This window comes from Cavia porcellus, unplaced genomic scaffold (assembly GCF_034190915.1).
Source record: "Cavia porcellus strain 051 isolate PalLab524CR breed Dunkin Hartley unplaced genomic scaffold, mCavPor4.1 scaffold_12, whole genome shotgun sequence".
Lineage (NCBI taxonomy): Eukaryota > Metazoa > Chordata > Mammalia > Rodentia > Caviidae > Cavia > Cavia porcellus.
The window spans coordinates 30,783,214-30,807,395 of record NW_026947495.1 but is presented as its reverse complement, the minus strand read 5'-3'; the positions used below and the strand labels follow the sequence as shown (position 1 = coordinate 30,807,395).

The window sequence follows — 24,182 nt, the reverse complement described above, 5'->3', positions numbered from 1 at the left end:
ACTTTCTGGCAATTCATTATTTCTAGCATGAACCCTATACAACATACATGATGGCAAGCAGCATAAAGTATTTGAAAAAATTTTATGTAACTATGAAATAAGAGATTATATACTTACAACAAATGAGTTTAATAATCCTAAGCAAAATAAAGGATCAGGCCGTTCCACCATATTTGACTTTTAGTCATGAATATAATGCTTGATATACTCTCTTTCATGCAAAAGATAATATTCAAAGTGAGACTTTTTATAATTTTACTCACTAATAATCATATCTTTTCTTCAAAAAGTTTATTGGATAGATATTAACAAAATATCCAACTGGATTATCAATAATAGATTTCATTTTTTAATTTAAATATTAGATATAAGCCCCACATTAAATCTATAGTCTCTAGATGTCTATAGTACCTAGACATACACTGAAAAACACCTGAGTATTTGCATATGTTAATTTTAACAAATACTCTAAACTCTAAATTTAGAATATTGGCTACTGATAAAAATGGTTCATTTATTCCTTTAATTTTTATTGTTTTAAATTTATCATAGTCATTACATCTGTATTGCAATGTTTATACTTATTTAAAATACTTTTAAGAACATCTCAGCTCTGCAAAACAGTAAGCATCTACAATCATATTAATTAATATGATTACTTGGAAAAATCTAAAACTATCAGATAGTTACATTATTGCCATTTTGTTGCTTTACTGTTGTTAATTGCAAAAGACATATTAGACACACAGTGATTTATAGTCCAGTGGTTCCATAACAGTTGCAGCTAATGTTCCAAATATTTTAAATATAGCCTTAGACTATGTAAACCTGTAGGTATATAATTAATAATAATGAGGAAATTACTGAACAAATTGCATGGCATTTAAAGGCAAATCACTCAGGATTATTCACTGAGACTCAAAGGCTAATTAAAGACTTCTGCATGTCAGTTTTGCTTTGAGATTTACAGGACACAATAATAAAACTATTATTTCCTTTCAAGAAGTTTCTGCTATGGGGAAAAAGTGAAAGATAAATACATTCATTAATAAATATGTACAAAAATTACCGTTTTTAAAGTGTGTTGGCATTAAACAATAGGTTAATAAAAAAAGCATAGATGTGATGTCTTCTTGGATAGGATGATGTGAAAGCGTGCTTACAGAGATTTAAACTAAGACCCCAAATGTAAAAAGTAAATAATATCATCTTATCAATATTTAAGGCAAAAAATCTAATTTTGAGGTGGACAATAGGTTTCATAAAGTGAAAGACTAAATTGGAAGACTACCTTGCAGGCTACACTAACCCATTTTGTTTTATTCTATTCTATTTTATTTTCATTTTGAGAAGTACCAGGAATTGAACTCATGACCTCATGCTTGCCAGACAGGTGATGTGCTGCTGAGCTACATCCTCAGTCCTCAACTACAAATTAGACATAGTGAAAAGCTGGACTACAGCAGTCTCCAAGGAGAAGGAAGGCAGTGGGGGAAAGGTTACAAAGGTTTGGAAATACAATGAACGTGGAAATGAGAATAAGTAAGACTACAGACAGAAAGACTTCTGATTACAGTTAGCAAGATTTCTGCGCTACATAAGTTGAAGAATATTGATGATAGTGAATTTTAGCTTTAGTTTTGTTTATATTAAGTGAGAAATGAATGTCAGGGGTAAAGACAGTACGTGAAACTAGTTTTTCCCAAATAAACTCATTTGACTCCCCAAACCTGCTTCCTCATTTAATGCTTTTCCACAGATTTAAAATATTAACCTTGGAGTCACTGTTGATTTCTCTTTCCCTGGTAACTAAAACTCTGACAGTCCTATTAAATATACTTTTAAAGTACATGCAAGAGTTGGATACCTGGTGAAATTAAAATGCTAGAAAGGAGTGGCCAATGCGCTAAAAGAAAATAAGGGAATGAAGAAACACAGAAGGCAGGCGAGGAAATACTGTAAGCCATCTAGTTTTGAGCCGCTGTTGTCTTACTTGTAGATTATCACCGTAGCCTTCTAATCAGCCTTCTTCCTCTCTTTCTCACTTACAATACAGCATCCAAAATGCTCCTTCTTAAACATAGATATCATCACACTGTATTTCTATAAAAGGAAACCCAGTGTGACTTCCCACTACAAGAGACAAGAGCTTCACAAAATGTCCAACAGGGCCGTGCATGATCTGGCATCCTGCAACCTCCTCATCACTCATTTCTTTCTCCCTTTTCCAGAGAGAAGCTGTGCTATTTCTAAGAAACCCAACACTATTTACCAAGATCTTGCCCAAAATTTTTTGCCTAAAATATTCTTTGTCTGCACGTCCTCTATGCAGTCTTCCTCATGCCTTCAAGTCTTGACCAAATAAGTTCACCTGACTATGTGACCGTGATAAGTGAATGAGAGATTTACTCCACTTTCTTTTTGTATTAATCCTTAATATACTGTCCTGTTTTTCTAATTATCATATTGCTCATCATTGTCAATCCATGATATAGTCTCCTATTTCATTCTTCTGTCTATTGCCCATGTCACCTTGCTATTAATTCTGAAATGATAGGAATTTTTGCTGATTACTGTGATCTTAATATGTAGAACAGTGGCCATAATAAGGTAGGTAAAGAATTTTTAAAATACTAGACATCACAAATTAATTGGAAATACTTGTTTTATATGTCAGTAATATATTAACACTAAATATTAATTCAATTTATTGTATAGCATGGAAATTCTGCAAATGGTGATATTTATAGTATTTTTAACTTCTAAAAATTTATTTGAATATATGGCTCATAAAAATAATATATACAGTTACACAACATAAAAAGTGAAGGTGGTCTTATGTTGTTTTTCCTCAAATTCCATAGTGTTCTTAGTAGGTAATCAATTTTTTATGTACAAATGCATTTATTTTCCTTAAACTTACATACTGTCCCAGCCACCTAATCTGACAGCTTGGTTTAGTAGTAGCTTTCATATATTAAATGACACATGTTTAATATATACAATATGATTAAAGTTTTAAAAATGTTGATCATCAACACAATCAAAATAAGAACATATCCATAACCCTTATCTTTTTACTATTTACACTATCCCTTTTGTCCTGACCTCGTCACCTTTGTCACTGAGAAACTACACATGGGTTTTCCATTCTTTTAAATTAGTTTGCTTTTTCTAGATTTATAAATGAAAAGTACCCTTGTTTTTTGTCCTCTTTTGCTCAGCATAACGATTGTTTCAGTCATGTTAGTGCACATATCGTCATTTTCTTATTATGAACTCATCTTAAATTCTTGTTGCTGCTACACAATAGCTGGTACAATGCACACAGTTCAAAAAATATTCATATAATAATAATACATTCTTAACGAAAAGATGCTTTGCTCATTCCACAGCTTCGGTACTTCTGTGTTAAAATCCATGTTTTAATTTGAGATGGTGCTGACTGACACCAGACCTCCTGCATCCTAAGCAAGTGCTAAGCTACGTACTCAGCCCCAAACCCTCTGTGACTGCATCTTATCTTCTGGTTGCCTGATATCTCTCTCACTGTCTAATTTTCAATAAAAACTAAAATTTTGGATTTTTAAAATGTTAACTTAAAAGGTTAAAATCTGTGTAATTTTTTATAACTTTATTCCTCTAGATATTATTTTGTGATGTCTGCTATCAGGTTACTCTTAATTCTCTCTCAAGTATCATACCTGTTTGAAATTTAATTTTTAAAAATTCATTTTCTTTTTCACTTTCAGCTTAATCACCTAAAAAGGTGATATCAAAATTGTTCAAATGGAACCAAATATTCTTTAACTTTCTAAAACCTAAAATTTCACAATTAACATGAGCTTTAAACTTAAGTCTATACAAATTTCATACTTACCAGGAATAGATAATAGTGTCTCCTAATGTTCTGCTTAAACCTAAATCGATATTAGATTCATCCAAAGTCTTTATTTTGCATGGGATACATTTTGTAAATGAAATCCAAATAGATCTTAAACCAAATTCTTAAGTCAAAATAGTTTGCTTTCCAGTTCCTCATATTATCATTTCTCTATTTCAGTGTGTGAATGAGACCGAGTCTTACTTTTGTGGAGAACTGGGGTAAACCAGAAGAAATAAGTTTGAAATGAGTTAAAAATAAGAGAATGCTAAAAATGAAAACAAAAAGAGAGTAAAGCAAACATGCAACAAGACAATAAAATACTAAGTCCATAATTCAATGATAAATTTGGTCTTTTTACCCATATTATTTTTATTTATTCTTTTTTCCTGAGCTGGAGTTTGTTCTAGGTTGACATAGTCCTAAATGATACCAATATAGTCTTGAAAATCACTCAGGCAAATAATATGTGCATCAAAATAAACCTCACAAAGAGTCAAATTTCACCTTTTATACATTCTGATGTTTAAATATGAATTTCATTGGATTTTGAAATTTAAATATGAACAACTTAATTGAAATTTATATATCTGAATATTTTATAACATTATTGAGTACAGTTTACCAATGTTTAGAAATTTTATAGCCAGATTTTAATTTCCATAGCCTGATTTGTAAGAATTTAACCTTATGTGATCCAAAATAATACAATACACAAGCACTTTCTTGATAGTGAGTTTACATCTTATCACAGAATTGTATAAAGAAACTGTAATCTTTGATAAAATAGAGACAAATTTTAAAATTCTTAGATACACAGCTATATGAAAAATTAGAAAAATAAAATATATGCTATTACTTCAACTTACCCTGTGTTAACCATATTTTCTTAAAATATATTACTCACTATATTACTTTTGTTATCAAGAAGACAGATTCTCCTCATTTTTATAATTCTCTTTTCTGTTTTAAAACAAATGTCTTAAGTTACTTTTGTTTTTAGTGAATCTGGCATTGTGACAGACATTTTACAAATGACAACTTTTACAAAAGTGGTATCTTGCAAAATTCATAATTTGAAGTATTGGATCCCAGTTTTGCTATAATTGAGCTGAAAATTTTTCTGTAAGCTGTAAGCGTTCATTTGTTTGACTAATATATCTTCACAAAGAAAAACTGTTTAGGTCCTAAAATATTCCTATGTATTTAGAAAGCTTAGTAAGAAAGTAACTGTCTCTTTAAAGAAAGCAATTAAATGTGCCTTTTTCTTTCTGTGACATCATGAACAATACTGTTTGTTTCAGGGTAAACATGATTCTCCTGTCTCTCAACATAGCATATGTTATTTTTGGGTCTAGTTCATTGGGTTATCTGTCTTGTGAGCTAGCCAAGGGACCAAATAAGGTTTATATTCCTAGTGTCTTTACAATCTGGTGTGTATGTTTTCTTGTGAGTCTCCTTGAGATCAATAAATTAAAATTTTCTGGTATACATTGCTATGTTATTCTCCATAACCACTGCATGAGCCTCAATTTTTTTGTATTTTCCCATTTTTATTTATTTGATTGATTTAATGCTGCACTATAATTTATGTTTGGAATATGAATACACAATGGGAATGTCTGCCTTTCACTTTCCAGCTTTTAGCGATCGTTCTAATAATGATCCTGGTCAAGTAGTAAGCAAGCAAGAGGAATTACTTCATTTCTTTTATTTCGTTACAAAGGGTGGTTATTAATCAGGCAGCAGGTCCATTGTGATTAGGATCTCACTCTTTCTAATTTTTTTGTGCTGGTAGTCAACATTTTCTACTCACAGCTTCTTCTTCATTATCTTTTTTTTTTTTTTTTTTTTTTTTCTTTTGTTCTTTGTTATTGTTGTTGTTCTGTAATGCTTTCTTTAGTTTTGAGGATCGGTGGACATTCATTGTGTGGTGGATCACTGAGTATCATCATTTTCCTTGACAGTCATCTCCTCAGTGATGCTCTCCTGATGAAAGGATGTGACTGTCCTTTATCCTGTATTTTTTATCTCGCATTCTAACTACTTTCGCTGTTATCAGAGAGACAGTAATTATTTCCTTTATCCTTGATCAAGTAACCAGATAATAAACACGTAGATTTAAATGCAATTACAAGTCATTAGCATCTCTTCTGTTTAGCATGAAAAAAGGTTTTTCCTTTCCCTTAACATGTGTTCTTTAGACCTGAAATGGGATATAAATTTAATTTGTTCCCATGCAGGATTTGCCAATAGGAGACTCTTAACCAGCTCATTCACTAAAATAAAATGTTTCACTAAATCAAACTTCTGACTGTCTTAGAAGTGTGAGGAATATACATTCTTAATTGTCAGTGATCCAGATTTAGATGCATAGACTGCAAAGATAATCAACTCATTTGTTAGCATGAAGTGAGATGAAGGTTGTGACTTCCATAAATTTAGGACTTTGTCTGAACTATGTCATATTTAGGCAAGTATCATTAGGATAAAAAAATCAGGCAGATATACTTTCATCTGATAAAGGGGAAACATTTGCTTTTCTATGCTCATGCTAAATAACTGATATTTGAATACTAAATGCATCATAATTTTTAACAGGTTTGTTCTAGTGGTATTAGAAAATAATAAATATGCTACAACAGACCAAACATCTTGTAATAGTGATTTTACACATTATTTTTCATGTTTAAAAAGTTCTGATTTATATAGAAATTGGTGGTATATTTATCTTTTTATGATGCCAAACTGAAAGGAGATACTCAATTTAAATGATACATTTAAAATTATTTTTGATTTAGCTGTGAAAAATCTTTATATTGTTACTATCTATTAATATGATTTTCATGGTATTTCTATAGCACTCTCTCTTATAGAATGCCCTACATTTAATTCAGATAATTGAAATATCTATTTACCAGATACATGAATAATATTTATTGTCAGAGTTGACAAAGTAACATAAAATTTTATAGCTTTAGTTCTAAAGCAGTTGCAATAAAGATCATTAGAAATTATCTGTGAATTCTGTGTTTGCCTTGAGCTGTATTTCCTTTTTTGGAGCTCACAGTAATCAGACACCTATATTTTTCAAATCTGTTATTTTGACACTTCATGCTCTTTTTAAGATGTTCACTTTCTCTGCATTTAATCCGAACAGATTACTTAATACATTCTCTTTAACTCTAAAAAGAAGTTAAGTATTTGAAAATGCCACAATTCTTCTCTTTCTCAGGCGTTCTTGCATACTGACTATATGCCTAATTGTAATCAGCTTCAAGTAATTGTTTCTATACTTGATATTGTGTCTCTGAAAATTCCTCATTTTTGACTGTGCACAATAAACTTGACAATATCAAATTAATTATTACCAGTTGTTCCTGATCAAAGTGATCAAATTAATTGATGGGCATAGAAAATATATGATTTTCTCTGCTGTCTGATTTTAATGAATTATTTTACCTTTATCTCACAATGACTCAGTAAAATATTATATTATATTATATTATTATATTATCTAGAAAACTCATGCTATTGGACAGACATTGCAACTTGAAGACTTTAAATGGTAGTTCTCTCTGTAGTATTTTTTAAATTCATAATTCAAATTGTGTGTGATGAGGATGAAGACCAATCTGTATGTTTCTACATTAGTACAAATAATTCATATAGTTACAAATTCTAATTTTTTTCTGGTAATATCTGTTAAAGCTAGACAGGTTAAGTTGGAATAGTCCTATTTGTGGGTAAATCTTCAAAAGAAATGAACATTTGTGCCCACTGAAAGACATGAAAGATATTCATTAGTTTAATGGACTAAAACTGTAAACATTGCAAATTGATATAATAGTAAACAAATCTGTTGTATGTTTATGCACTGATATCCCACTCAGCAGTAAAATGCATAGGTACTGGAAACACTCAACAATGAATGTAGATTTCAAAGACATGACATTGAGCACAAAATGTAATAGAAAATTAAGCCTCTATATGAGTACATTTAAAATAATCTCTGGGGGGCTGGGGATTTAGCTCAGCGGCATAAGCGCCTGCCTTACAAGCAGGCAGTCGTGAGTTCGATCCCTGGTACCCATTAAAAAAAAAAAAAAGAAAAGATAAAATAATCTCTGCCATTAGGTATCAGAAGTATGATTATTCTAAGGAAAATACTGCTAGGATCTGTCGTGTGACTTTGGAAATGTTTTATTATAATGGTGATAATGAGAGGTGAAACTGTAGAGAAGATTCTAATGATTTGCATAATTAAGAATGACAGTATATATACATGCATATATATGTGAAATAAGAATAAGCTTAATATTTTTGAAATAATTGTAATAATATTTGGCAAATTTTACAGTATTCCCCCACAATCTCATAGATACAGACTACTACATTAATTTTTCTTTGAAAATGTTGTGTGCTGTTCTTTTTTTAGTGTCCTGAATTTAAAAGACCCAGGGATATCGCAGTAGACTGGGTTGCTGGGAATATTTATTGGACTGATCATTCCAGAATGCATTGGTTCAGTTACTACACGACACCCTGGGCAAATCTGAGGTACTCAGTCAATGTGGGGCAGCTGAATGGCTCTAATTGTACCCGTCTTCTCACCAACATGGCTGGAGAGCCCTATGCCATTGCTGTGCATCCTAAAAGAGGGTAGGTCAATGGCTTGGTATTTTTATTCTTTCAACTGAGCCTATTTTTAGAGATTGTGCTTTGTTGTTTTGTTTCTGTGACGAATGTTCAACATTTAATAAAGTTACACATCTTCTAAATATTCCTGTATTTTGCCTTCTATACAAAAATATTCCATGCACCTTTATAAAAGACTGTTGAATTACACAGTGTATATACGTCTTTGTGTATGTCTCTATATATATTTATTTTTATAAATTGTAAAAGAAAGAGACGTAATAAACACCTAAATACTGTTTTTCTATAATTGTATTTTCTTCATATTAAGCATATTAAATGCAGTGCATTAATGTTTTTGTTATAGTAAAATACAAATACATATATATCTAAACAAATTTAAAAAGGTAATACAAACACTTCCTTTAAATTGTTTAACGTGGTAAAGCTACAAGCAATGGCCAAAACAAAAGTAAAATATTAAATAATTTTCTTAGTCATTCACAAAGGTATTAGCTCTGGAGTCAAGAGAGGAAACTTTGATTACTAGAATTATGCAATATGGTATCTTTTAAATGAGAAAATGATTTTTGTTTAGTATTTAATTATCTCTCTGAAAAGCATATGGTATAGTATCCTTAATAAAAAAGTATAATATATTAAACCAACGAGAACATCTCAAGTAGTGAGAACTTTTTTTCTGAGATTTTAATGCGATTTTCAAAATTGAAATTTGTATTTCAAATAAAGATCTGTGATGCAGCCTATGAAATGATGTTTCCCAAAATTGATGAATTTAGGTTAAACATTTTTAAAATGTTGATGTACAAGGTCTTAGTTTAGAACATTTCTATTTTTAAGTTTGGTCCAGTATTTTCTGTATTAGGGACTCTGGGAAGAGTGTTTTTCATGTGGTGTGATAAGATCCTGCTTTTCAAAGCAGAGATTGCTCTAACCACACCATTTCTCAGCTAACGCCCCTGACTGCCTCTCTCCAGGATGATGTACTGGACTGTCATTGGGGACCACTCCCACATAGAGGAAGCTGCCATGGATGGCACTCTGAGAAGGATTTTAGTACAAAAGAATTTACAAAGACCTACAGGTATGGTGTGTTCCTGACTACATGCTACAATATGGAGCAGGATGCTAAGTGCATAACAATTTTTTCTACCTCCCTTGGCAATTTAATCACTTTTTCAAGTGGGTAAAATAATTTATGGTATGATTTTATTGAACTCATTAACATTTGATGTTACATTTTCCCAATTTGAAAATCAAATCATCCACCGTTTACATTATAGGAGTGTTATATAGGAGTAAAAACTCAACACTTATTAGTAGGTTTTCATGTGCATAAAAATTTAGACAGTTTATAGAAATGTGTTAGGATATTTATAAAGTTACATATTAACATTAGTCGATAGGTGGTAATATCACGAGAGAATGAAAGAAAATATAAATAATTTCTGTCAAAGATAGGTTTAGAGTGTCCTTGCTGTTTTTTTTTGTTTGTTTTTGTTTTTGTTTTTTGTTTTGTTTTTGTTTTTTTTTCCTAAGATCTTTCCATTCTGGCTACAGTTTCACTCCAGGCATGCTACATAAGCTGTTGCACCAGAAACTCTGATCACTACTTGAACACTCAGGATTTTCTCCTCCACATTTATCCCCTATGTCATTTCCCTCAGAGCCCCTCCACCTAGAATGCCCTTCCTATGTTTCTCAATCTAGCTGAATCTGTCTCATCTTGCCTGGTCTAACTTTAGCATTTTGTGAATAATAAAACATTTTCAGATTAAAGGAGCCTCAGGAATCTTGAACCATCCATCCCATATTTTATACCCTCTATCAAAGAATGGAATCATTGTCTAAATACTCAGGGTACTTCATTTAATATTGCGCTTTAAAATACTTTTTTTTTAAATTTAAACTTATTCTCATTATCATTTAATGAGACCTTATGTTTTACTAATTAAATTTATTTTTAATTTCATGGAGGAAGAAACTTCTGGGAATTATTCCATTTGTGACGCGTTTCTATATTCATGGGTGGAACAAATAAAATCTTATGCGATAAACAGCGCCAGATGCAGAACTAAAGAATCAAGTTCTTGCCAAGCAAGTTTCAACATTCCTGAAATTTACCTTCTAGAACATAAGTTATACATTTAAATAATGTTATGCAGTTATTAGTGCTGCATAAAAATACAATCATTATTAGAGATAAAGAATTATTAGAAGTGACTTACAATTATGATTCTCAAAGAAGTAATCTCAAGAAAGATAATACTTAAAGTGTGACCTGAATAAAGAAAATTAGTCAGCTATGTCACTATGTAAGGGAAGAGATTTATATACAGATAAGATATTCTCAGTTAAGATTGTATCTAACTTGTCAAAAACAGCAAGAACCTTACTGTGCCTTAGAGCATACAAGCAATTCAAGAGAGTGCTAGAAATGAGGGTGGCAGCGTGACCAGGGTGCTGATACTGAGTGGGTTCTGGCCTATCTTGAAAGAATTCCCTAGGAGTATATAAAGGAGGTAAGCAGCGTAATCTGATCAAATGCAATTTTCGTTTTATAAGCACCTTGTATTTATTTTTTAACTTTCAGTTTTTAACTAATTTTATCCTTGCAGAAAAGTTACAAGGTGCGTTTTTAAAAAAAGCAATTTGGGTTCAACATTTTGAGTAATCATAGTATAACACTAGTATATATACCATGTTTTCTTTTCAAATAACCATTTTGGAAGCAGTTTGTAGAATTTGCTGTACTAGTGTACTCTAGAGGAAGACTGAAGTGAAAGTTTTTGCAAAGTTTATTTATGAATGGAGTGCTACTCAGGAAAAATCTGTGAAACTTGGAGAGAAAAAGAAGAAAGAACCAACCAGTATTGTATCTCATATAAAATCCAGTTCTGGCTTGAGGGAACATAAATTCCATGTAGGACAAGAGTGTCTGTTTTTATTCACCCCATAAGTGACCCATTGGCCTTTGAGTTGTAACTTTCCAAACAAGTCTGCTCTAATCAGTGGAACACAGTTGCCTAGAGAAGGACATTAAATGTGAATTGCAGCTGCTAACACAGCAATAACGGGCTGGACACTGCTGTCTATGAAAGGAATCTGGGCAGGCACCGCGGTCCACAGTGCCTCTTCCATCGACCTTGTGAAATACTCCCATGTCAAATATAGTCCATGGATTAACTTGCTCAGCACTGCAGGTACCTTCAACATGAATCTGTAACCATCTCTTGTCTCAGGAAGTCCACATTTGATGTAGAAAAAGAAAGAAAGAGAGAAAGAAAGAAAGGAAAGAAAGAAAGAAAGAAAGAAAGAAAGAAAGAAAGAAAGAAAGAAAGAAAGAAAGAAAGAAAGAAAGAAAAGAAAAGAAAAAGCCAGTCAGAATTAAGTGGTTTCTTTTCCCCAAATTGTATAATTATTTCATGTTTTATAATGTTATCAGAGTTCAGATGTAAAAGATTATTTCCAGTAGGGAAAAAGTTTGTGAAAAACAGAGAAAAAGTTGTGAAAGACGTTACATGAATGTATGGGCAGGAAGTTAACCCAACTGGAGAACATTTCTATAAGAAAATTTGTGGAGCCACAGACACTTGCATTTGAATTCCAAGGAATCTCTTAGCTGTGAGACCTCAAAATGAAACTCATATGTATTTTCAAATTTTGTTTTAATCATTAACAAGCAGCAAAACAATAACAAACCACATAAAATAATGTTGTGTTTATAAGATATGACAGTGCTCTTAGCCAGGAGTTTCATTTGCTGTTGTGCTGAATGTTTACATAGGGAGGGATAAGTTGTGTAAGGTAAAATGAGTTCAAAATAGAAACTTTTCAATGCCAATATAAATAGATTTGTTAGTTAGTAATGAATCAGAGTACAGTTTTGACATAACTGCTAATTTGAATAAGATATATCTTCAGGCATATTCCTTTGGCAGCACTAGTTTAGTGTAACGAGTAGGCAAAGAGATGAAAACTAGGTAATTACCATTAACAGCTCTTAATTACAACTGAGAATAGTACGGCTAGAAGAGTGTCAGGGAGACAGACTGGGAAGATGTACACGTGAAGCAAAATGGGATTGCTGTAGTGGAATTTCAGAGTGTATATGAAGACAGAAGAGACAGGAAAAGTGTATCCTAGAGGGATAAGAAATCAATATTTTAAAAACACTCAAATATTTCCTATTTTCCTCCCTTCTTCTGTTAAAAATATTGGGTGTTCGCTGTATGTCATTTACTAGTGTTCATCAGAATTAACAGCCAAAGCAGACCCTCTATGTAGTTACAAGAATTGTTAAGATGGATAAGAAATGAGAAAATAAGATTAAAAGTGTACAATTTTGTGAGATGATTATTTTTTGAAAAGTCAAGAGAAAAATCATGTAGACTTTAAGTTATGTAAACAATAGTACATTAGAAATTTGTTACTACCATAGCCAAAAGGAGAATTTTCTAAGTTAGATGCTCTGCGTTACTGGGCATAGATAGCTCAGGGCCTCTTCTAGAGGACACATGGGGCAGGAAGAATATAAGACTGCCATCTATGCAGGCTCAAATTTAAAGTGTGAAACCTGAGTATACTTTTGAAGATCAACTTTATTATTTGAGAAATTAATATGCCATCTTTTGCCATACAACACATAATTTTAATGACTCATTTAAATAAGTTGTTAAAATCAATATGAATTTTGTTAAGCAGGTTAAGGTTAATAATAATTATAAAAATAACATGTCATGTGTCCTAGTAAAACACTGAATAACTATCTCATCTATTGTTTGTCACAATTTCCTAACACTGGTATTTCTGACAACATTTCAACATTTTGTTTAGTACATTTTGTTAGTTTGATTCATTTTCTCATCATATATCAATTATAATTCATTTTAAGAAAAATGCAAAGTCAAATGTAAAAATCTATTAATTTATCTCATAATTACTTGTTTGATATATATGGCATTAAAATTTAAATATTTTATCAACACAATATATGCACATATTTGTAAGGTGCAGTGTATAAAGTGGCCTGCATAAAGCAGTTCAAAAATTTCCATAGAAATTAAGAGGCTAGGACTCTCGGAGGTATTAAGTGCCTGTTACCTCACCCCTTGAGAAACTAAAGCAGGAAGATGGAAGGTTCAGGGCCTGCTACACTACTAAGCAAGCCTTTTCTTCAAAATCATATATAGGGCTAGAGACGTAGCTCAGCAGTATTGCATTTGTCTAGCAAGGACCTGGCTTCCTTTTCCAGAAGTCAGTGTGTACAAAGTTATTGTTTGTTAGAATAATTTTGTTTTTTGTGTATTTATGGCACAGCAGGAAATATTTTGTTTTGTTTTGTTTTGACCCAGAGACTTCACAGGACTATACCTCCAGACTTTTTAAAAAATATTTTGAGACAGGATCCTGTGAAGATTCTAAAAATCTTACCTCCTGCCTCAGCTTGCCTGTGTGCTGAGATTACAAGTCATGTGGCATCACAGATTTAGACAGCAATTTCTTATATTGAACAAAAATCTCTCTTGATGTTTTCTATATAGTAGCTAGTAACTCCTAGATACATTTAAAGCCAAATATTACTGCTGCATATATGAGCAAAATAGATCTTCGGGAATTTTAGAAAATAATCCATAATTTTATTTTCATAAGCAGCATATTACAAGAAAAGGATAATTTAAATATTGACCATAACTAAATCAATATTCTGTATTTGAATGCATACCTCCACTGGATAAGTGCAGAGGAAAGTACATTCACACAAATACCCTCTATGGGATGTCTTTACATAGAAATATTCGCACTGCTTAAATCTTCCCTCTGGTAATGTTTCATCAATTTCTGTGTTTTTTTCTTCGTGAATATAAATAGCGGTCTGAATTTAACGTATCATGTCGAAATCAGTAACTCCAGTTATTCTTCTATTTATCTTCAAATATGAAATGTGGTTTGTGTTGTAGTTTTATAAAAAATGCTATCTTTTCTTTATTAATCTATAGGTGCATATGTTCACAGTGCCAAGAGTGTCAGCACAGGCGAGCGACCAACAGGAATAGATAAGACTTATCTCTGTCTCTTCCAGCAATGCTTATGCATCCAGAGTTAGAATTACACTATCTACTAAAATAGTCTACCACTGGCACCAGTGCTTCAAACATACACAGATTGAAGATTACCTAGTTCCCTGGAGGTTTTCAAACCCATTCTCTCTATGCTTAGTGCTCCATCATTTACTACTTTTATGATGCAATATTCATTAACTATATTCTATGTGCTCAAGACCGTACATATTTTAAACTGAAAAATGGAACTCATTATTAATATTCCTGTTAAAACCTGTATTGCACATTATACTGTTGGTAGCTAATGTGTCCTTAAAAACTATTTGAATGAATACATGGTTGCTTATAACTTCCAACACTTTAATCAGTTGCATAGTTTAAGGCCTCCTGTAATAAATGGCATACTTGTTTGTTTGCTTTATTTAAATAGGGCTTTATAATAAACATAGAAGTGCAATAAGTACTTTTCATTCTAGTGTGTGGTAGTTGAGCACCGTGCACTGTAGAACGGGCTGCTTTGCCTGTATATAGCTCTGTGCCTAGTAGCGGGCAGTGTGTGGTACAGAGGAAGGTTCCATGAATGCATGGTGATTCAATAAGTCATAGAAACACACTTTCCAGTTTTCCTTTTAGCATGAAAATGTAGTGAGAGCTGAAGCTGACTTCAATACCATAACCACTGACTGTTTTTAAGCATCTGTTCTGATATGGCTAGGTTATTTTGCCTCTTAACTCTCTAAGACTGCAGCACTTGGGGAGAATAGGAACTATACACTGGCCTTAGATCAGTCATAGTTACTAGATATGTTAAGAAAATTATTTGGCTTTGGTTAGCAAAATGCATCTAAAGAAGAGAAAGGAATGTAAATTTCAGGACTGTCTTGCTATATTTGACGCATTTGTTTTTCTGAGGCATAAATGTGTATCGATAAAAATGTCTCTGTCTATAAAAAATAACTTTAATATAATTTGGAATCTGACTAGAAAAGCTACCTCAAAAAAGTCTACAAGTTTTGAAAAATAAATTTGACATAGTGTTAAATATTTTCAATTGTTTCACCCCTTCTGTGTACCTTTTAAGTCAGGAAAATGCTTGTGCACACTTGCTGATTGGTTCTTTCACAAATCTCAGCTTTGCTTACAACAAAATATATGGAATATTTTTCTCTATTTCAGAAAACACAGTAATTTAAATTTGTTATTATTTCTAAATCTTCTCTTTAATATGTTGGGAATATTGTCATTTCTTATACAAATTTTTTCTATTTCCTTTTCAAGTTTTTATAATTTAATTTATTATTGCAGGTTTTTGGTACATATGCCTCATGAGAAGTTTATACATGTGCATAATCCATCTTAGTGATTTCTTTAACCCCTCCTCCTCGCCATTCCTCTCCATCTTTTAACTACCTTCCCTTCTGCAAAATATGTGTTCTTATTTTCTACAATATATCTATTTTACTTATTATTTATATTTAATGTTTCTCGTACATTTATCCTTTTGTGTCAGATATATTTCATTTAAAACGATGGTCTCAACATGGATCTATTTTCCTAGCAATGAGATTATAATGGGAATAGAGAAATAATTTGGGATACCTCGAAAGTATCATACTTCAACGAGAATCAAAATGTGTGTAAAATGTAATACTAGTCCTGTCATAGTATTAAGACAATGACTACATAATAAATGATTGTCATGTGTAGTATAATGAGATTGGGTAATTATTTTGTATAACTTTCAAATTGTGACTCCATTGTGTTGGATAAAATGAGTATATCATTTTACTTTATATTTCTGTCCTTCTCTTGACTTGTTTCCAAATATTATCATTGCCAGTTCAGATAAGATCATCCTAAGAGTTGATTATTCAAAAATTTATTATTGGCTTTTTTTAAATGAGAAAGAAGTTGTGATATTTTAACAATAAGCATGAGCTTGTTCTTTTGTATAAACTCAGCTTCTATCACTACCACAGGAAACAGCTGATTATTAACTTTTTAATTTAAAAGACTATCTCTTTTATTAACAATCTTAAAAAATCAAAATTATTGATTTTGGATATTTGTAATATAAACCTCAATCATTTGAAAGTTTCATTTTATAAATTCTATCTATATATTATTACATCAGATAACCAATAATGTAACAAGGATAAGTCTATTATAGGCAAGCAAAGCCTCACAGTACAATTTAAAACACTTTAGAAGTCTCTGATGCTGATGATTATGAAAAATGATATTTTTCATTAAATTGATTCACATACTTATTTTCTTCTCTTCCATGATTAGCAAATATATTTTTCATGGAAAATAAATCTTGTTGGGCAGCGGTTTTTTATGTACTTCTTTATTGCATACATTATAGAGGAGAGAGAAAAGTGTTTTCAATCTTTATTAGATAACTTCTTTGAAGTATAATGACAACCACAGGAAACTACATCATTTTAAGTTTCACGTTACTCATAATTATACATGAAGAAGCAAAATATCTCCAAACATGACTCTGAATAGCCAATTAATCATTTAGCAAGAACTAGTAAAGCATGAAATTCTTGCTTTAATTGTTTAATCATATCTCAGATGCTGGTTGGGCAGTGTACATCTCTACATTTTACTCTAAATATTGAGGGGCAATATTTATATTTAATATGATTGCATTTGCTCCGCATCTACATAATGAACTAGGGAATTACTCACAGATTACTTTTTCTCATTTGTCATCTTTAGTCTTAGTCCATCTGCACAGGAATACAAGTTTAGAACAAACTCAAAATATCATTCATTCTATTACTTTGACACAGCTGTACTCCCGTTGTTTATTGAATTCTCTAATTGGGCAGCTATGTAACATTCATCTGCTAAACATACTTAATTGCATTTTGGTTCAAAAGTATGTAATATGCCATATCTAATGATTAACTATATTACAAATTAAATATTGATAGCACTGAAGATGGATTGTACAGTTCATATCATAGATCTGGTTCTTCTAAAGCAAAGAAACTATTTTCTGAGATAATCATAATGTTGTAGTCTTTTTCTGTTGATGTTATGTTTGTAAGAAGATACTAGCTAGGCTCCAATCATATTTTCAAAATCAAACAAATTAAAAATATAAAACCATTTTAATGTATTGTTTTAGCCTACTGTGATTCCACTGGTAGATAGCTATAAAGAAAAGGAAGACATGGAGTCTGCAAGCAAACTATTTATTGGAATTAAAAACTGAAACCTTAATTAAGGACTTTGCTATTCATTCTTTCCTATCATACACACCAATCTTTAAACTTTAGCCTGTAGACAGGTGACACTGTAGAGTAATTCCAAATACCTTCATCTTATATTTTAATTCATGAGTCTATGTTCTGAGAAATATATATTCATGAAGGCATTCCAAAGGTAACCAACCACACCAAATCAATTTAAACAATTTTTGATAATGATTTGAATCATTCCTCCTGAGTATGCTGTAAATATAAAAATTGAAACACCATGTAAGGACTCTGTAATTAAGAGACCAATAAGCACAAGAAGGAGAAATGTTGTTTTTCTTCTGTGACGTAGGATTTTTACTCAGTGTGTAAAATAAACACTATATAATCTGAACACATGTATTTAAGATAAGTGTTAGGCAGTCTTCTTTCTAATTTCTAAAGAATCATGATATACAATGAGCAAAATCTCTGATTTTTGATGAAAACATTAAGCATATCAAAATCAAACACATAGATTTAACCAAACTCAAATTCCCTTCGGTCTGTTTTGCAGGTCTGGCTGTGGATCATCTTACTGAGCGCATATACTGGGCTGATGTTGAGCTGTCCATTATTGGAAGTGTTCTTTATGATGGCTCCAATTCAATAGTCTCTGTCAGCAGCAAACAAGGTTCGTGCAGTATTTGGTTTTACTTTTAGCTATTGTTAGTATTAATTCATAAGATGTATATATAAGTGTGAAAACTGTGAGTTGTGTATTTCCTTAAACTTGCCTTTCAACTTACAGCTCTTAATTAATTAAAAGTTTTACTCTTATTAGAATAGCAAAAACACTATTACAAAAAACCTTCTTGACTCAGTTGTGAGCCATATTTGCTAAGGTTGAGAAATAAAATTCATTCTGCTATGTCTCTGGTTATACCATTTTGAGCAGGCATATTAAATACTCAAGAACAATATAACAATGTCAGTTTTCATTTTCAACAGCAGAGATTCAAAAAGGAAAGGAAATACTGTATGTAGTAAACTTCCAAATAATACTTATTGGTGTTGAAAGATAGCCTGACGGACATGAAAAGTCAGTATGAAAAGATGAGAGTTTACCTCTATTACTAGTGACCATTAATCTCATTGTGCTCATTATTTGTTAAATCCATTTTTATTGCTGCTTTTCTGTCTGCTTCCTGTTTTTTACTCTTCTAACTCCCTTTTGTACCTCTGGGAGGCTTTCTAGATTATCAGCTTCTACTGTTCAGTTTTATTTCTTCCTTTTGTCTTTTATTTCCTTCCCCCTTCCAATCTTAATTGTTCATAATATAAAACCAAAGATTTTATAATCATAATATTATATTTAATGAATATGGCTTTGCTTCCTGTTTTTAAAGAAGAACAGAGAATTTGAAAATAGTTAAATCAAGTTTTCATTTTGCCTTTGTGTGCCATGTATAATTTTTGAATCTATGACCCAGATAGGAAAAAAAATGTCTACCTTCCTGAGAAGAATGTATATGGTGATGTTCTGAAGTGGGACATGTAAATATCTACTAAGGCCCTCTGTTCAATTTTTTGGTTCAGTACTAATATTTCATTGTTGATTTTCTGCCAAATTAGTCTGTATATTTGTGACAGTGGCGTACTGAAAACATTAAACTGTATTATTGCTTATTTGATTTTTTCCTATCCTCTAGTATTTGTTTTATAGATCCCTGTAATTATTTATAGTGAACTTCACTTGCCTAAGTTTAAATACACATGTTACTATTATTTCAGAAACAATGAAGAAAAGTAATTTTGTGATTTAACCCCACTGGATCATTACAAGATATAAATATCATCATCTTGTCTTTTACATGTTTCAGTTACATAGTTACATTGCACATTCCTTTGATTAAATGTTTTAAAACATGGACATCAAATATGAAAATTTATGGTCATTTTTATTTTTGATCCATGTCTTCATGTGAAGGATTGCCAGCTGTCATTTTGTTTCATCTTGTTTGCTGCATCACATTAGTTGTAATAAATAACAGCTTTATTGAACTAAATGAAAGTATTACATAATTTACAAACTTTAAGTGTGTGATTCCATGGACGTTAGTATATTGAAAGAGTTGTACAATCATGAGCACACAAATTTAGAAAAATTTTATTATCCTCCCCCGCAAAAAAAAAAAAAAAAAAAATCTCTATCATCACCTTCCAATCCTTCTCCTCTAAATTAGGCAACCACTGAGCTACTGTTTATCTTCATAGATTTTTGTTACTATTCTGTAATTTTGTTTATTTTTATTCAAAATAGAACATGCATATATCAACATCAAAGACCTTAATACATCCAAAGAGAAGAAAGTGATGTAAAATGAGAACTCTCCAACTGTTCTGGAGTGAAACTAGAAACCGGCAGTGGAAACAATTCAAAAACTTTTCTCTCTTTTTTTTCTATTATCTGTCTTTTATTTCATACTTATTTATATATTAACTTTTTTCAGATTAAAAAAAATACCATGTCCATTTTGTGCATTTGATTCATTTAATATTATGCTCCCAGGTACATACTTTTTCCTAGAGATGTGTCAAGGTTAGCTTTTTGCAGCATAATATTACGCATTGTGTATGTAAACCATTTTCTTTATCCACTCATCTCTTGCTGAACATATAGGTTGTTTCCAATATTTAGCTATTATTAACTATGCTTCTACAAACATTGATATGTATCTATCACTGGGATATGATGTTTTTATCTCATTTGGAAGATAAGTAAAAAGGGAAAAGTTGGGTCAAATGGAATTTCTATTTTCAGTTTTTTGAGGAATTTCCATCCTGATTTTCCTCATGTTTGTTATCAGTTTACACACCCACCGACAAGGGAGAAGGGCGCATTTTTTTCCCTACAGCTTCACCAACATTTGTTATAGATTGATTTCTTGATGGTGAGATGGAGCTGTTTTAATATGCTAGATTGGTCAATACTGTTGAATATGTTTCCATGAATTTATTTAATGATTTTATTTCTTTATTTCATCTGAGAAATGTCTGCTCATTTAAGATGGTCACTTTTGGACTGAGTTGTTGGATCTTTATTTTATTTTATTTTTTTTTTAATATCATAGATGCTTGTCCTTACTCTGAGAAGTAGCTGGCAACATTTTCTTTTTTCTATTCTGGTTGTCTCTTCACTTTTTTGGTAACTACATCTGATGTGCAAGTGGTTTTAACTTAATTTCGTCCCACTTGCTGATTTGTGTTATTACTCTTACATAAATGGAGCTTTATTAAGCACAAATTTGCTGACACCTATTGAGAGTGTTACCTATTTTGTCTTCCAGCATATTGTCTATGTCCTTGTATTGTAGACATCTTTGACTAATACTGCTTTTAGTTAAGTTTTTGATGAGAAATGAGTCTATATTCAACCTTCAACACATAGGTAAATCATTCTCCCAGCACCATTTGTTACAGAACTTACCTTTTCTCCAGCAAAGGAATTTGATCTTTTTGTTGAAGATTCCATAACTGAATGTCCCTGGACTTGTTTTTGCATCTTCCATTGTGTTCTATATATCAGTATTTTTTTCTCATAATACCATGCTGATTTTAATCACTGCAGCTTTGGGGCATAATTTGAGGTCCAAAATTGTGATGAACTTTGCCTTTACTTGGTGTCCAGAAATACTTTTGTTATTCTAGGTCTCTTGTCATTCCATATTATTTTTGAGATTGTTTTCTCCCTTTCTGTAAGAAATGCTATTGGTATATTGATTGGGATTGCTTTAAATCTATCCTTTTAGATGTGGAGTTTGCCTTGTGGAATTGTTTCATTTCCTTGGTTACGTTAGTTCCTAAGAATTGCTTGTTTTTGATGATATTGTAGAAATCAATGCTTCCTTATTTATTTTTTTTTCCACTTCTAAAAGTGATGATCATACTGTTAAAGTTATTTTTCTTAATTTTGGGTTTATGATAGCTTGTTATGTAATTTGATTATTAATTTGATCTAGAAAACATATATGAACTGAGTTGTACTGCAAATGAATTTATTCTGTATTTAGGGTATTTTTTATTAGCTGTGTAGTAGAGAAAGTTATTCTGCACCTAATAGATCCTAGCAAATGGTAGCTGATGACAAACGTGATCATCAAATTGCTTATGATATTGATTTTTGTGTTCTGAAGAACGTTAAATATTTCTAACAACCCACTGCCAATAGATGAATTCTAAAAACTTCACAGTTAATGCTTTAACACATTCCAATACTGAATTTTAAAAAGTTATTAGACTTTCTATATGATCTTGGATAAACTTTGCTTCTTTAAGTCTGAGAACATGTATTACTTTTTTGGCCCCTTTTTAAAAAAATTCCAGGTTTGTTGCACCCGCATAGGATTGATATCTTTGAAGATTATATATATGGAGCAGGACCAAAAAATGGTGTATTTCGAGTACAAAAATTTGGCCATGGTTCAGTACAATACCTAGCTTTGCATGTTGATAAAACAAAAGGTGTTTTAATATCTCATCGCTATAAACAACTAGACTGTAAGTATAGCATTTTATAAGATTCTCTATTTTGGTAAATGACTGTACAATTCTTAAATGTATATAATTTTCCTATAGCTTAAGTATTTATCTGTCTTAATACACATAAGGTAGATAAGGGTCATTATGGTTTCACCAAACTTTTCATATTACCAAAAACAACATTCCAATAATACAAATTTTCATTTCTGATGTAATTGTTATGTAAATTTTGTTTTCTTGGAATTACAATTGACTTTGGACCAAAATTATCTATTATTCTGCTTTTGTAAAATTATTGGTAAAATCTTGTGAAGTTGTAGGTGAAGTATGAAATTTTGACTAGTGTTACTAATAACTAGATAAATAGTGTAGCATTAACAATTCAGTCTTAAAATTTTTCATGAGAACTCTTAACAAAAGTTGTATTTCCTTTGATTTGTTATTATTCCTCTCCCTCCTTGAAACAAATAGGTGAAAACTATATATCAGCAAAAATAATTGGAAAATATATTTCAATCACATTGAACAGCTGAGGATGGTACATCATGGTAAAGTGCTTCCCTGATATGCTTGAGGTTCTGATTTGAATACCTAGCACCTCAAAGCAAAAACAAAAATAAAAGCATGAAGCCACATTGAAGCAGAAAACAAAACATAAATCATAGCGAACACTCAAATTGTCATTAAATATCATTTCATCTTTCAAGAAATAATTATTTATAAATGTAAGATGCAAAAGGATTTTTACCATGTACTTTATGTAAATTCATATGGAAAGTTAACAACTGATATTTATCCAAATACATTTTGAAAACATATTAAAACAGAATATGTTTATATATAGATACGTATATATATATATATATATATATATAATTTTTTCTTAAAATTTTCTTAAAAGTCTTTCAGCTTTTTACCAATAACCTGTAATGTGCGGTTCCCATCTCATCTTTTAGATTTGTCTAACTAAGCATAGTCAAATTTTGTCAGATTCATGATAAATGAAAATAAGTAAATTCACCTTCAGCCTGACTGTAGAAGACATTCAAGCAATGATTTTTGTAGAAAATCTCCTTTCTAGTCACCAATTTAGCTAACTAGATAGCATTCCTATATTGCACAAATAAAATAATTCTTTGGGACCTTTATTAGTCATTTCTGGCTAAAAATGACATTAGTTGTACAGAAGTTTGAATATGTGTATGTGTATGTATATGTATATGTATATTTATCAGCCATTTATGTTGATACATACTCATTCCAGATGGAAAGGAACACAGTCAAAAACACTTTAAAGGTCATTTTTTGTGTTATGAACTGACAAACATATATGGATTTTAAACCTTTGCAAATACAACAGGAAAGCTATTTTTTAAATAGCCCTCTGAATATCTAAACTAAAAGTAAGATTCTCGAAGACATGCGTTGATTTCCCGGTAACTACAGTATTACATTTGATATCAGGTTCTAACGGCTATTTTTTTTTTTAAAAAACTAATTAGTCAAAGAAGTGTGACAAAATGTGTATTTGAAAAATATTTGCTCTCTTTTTGAAAGCATAATTAGGAAATCTTTCTTATTAATGATGGATACATGGTAGCATTTTTGCTTCACTTGGGATTTAGCTCAGTGGCATAGGTGCCTGCCTTGCAAGCAGGCAGTCATGAGTTCGATCCCCAGTACCAATAAAAAGGAAAAAGACCAAAAAAAAGACAATTATAGCATTGAAATTAAATACATTCTATAAAGATAAAGATAAATGTAATTTGTCTTCAACATTGCTAATTCATCTTTTTGCATATTGCATTTTACGTTGAAACTTATTGTAACTATACTTATACA

The 24,182-nt window shown here is 31.2% G+C and overlaps 1 protein-coding gene across 7 annotated transcripts in view; it reads left to right on the top strand.

The window, feature by feature from the left end:
* Positions 1–24,182, top strand: part of Lrp1b (LDL receptor related protein 1B) — a 1,703,137-nt gene that overhangs the window by 1,597,805 nt on the left and 81,150 nt on the right. For 6 of the 7 annotated variants that reach the window (XM_063259026.1, XM_063259028.1, XM_063259024.1 and 3 more), the window contains 4 exons: positions 8,322–8,545; positions 9,520–9,626; positions 18,376–18,492; positions 22,185–22,358. In XM_063259026.1, coding sequence (XP_063115096.1) covers positions 8,322–8,545; positions 9,520–9,626; positions 18,376–18,492; positions 22,185–22,358 — 622 coding nt within the window. Of the gene's footprint in view, positions 1–8,321; positions 8,546–9,519; positions 9,627–18,375; positions 18,493–22,184; positions 22,359–24,182 lie in introns of those variants that run through there. The other variant, XR_010050782.1, reaches the window with a different exon arrangement.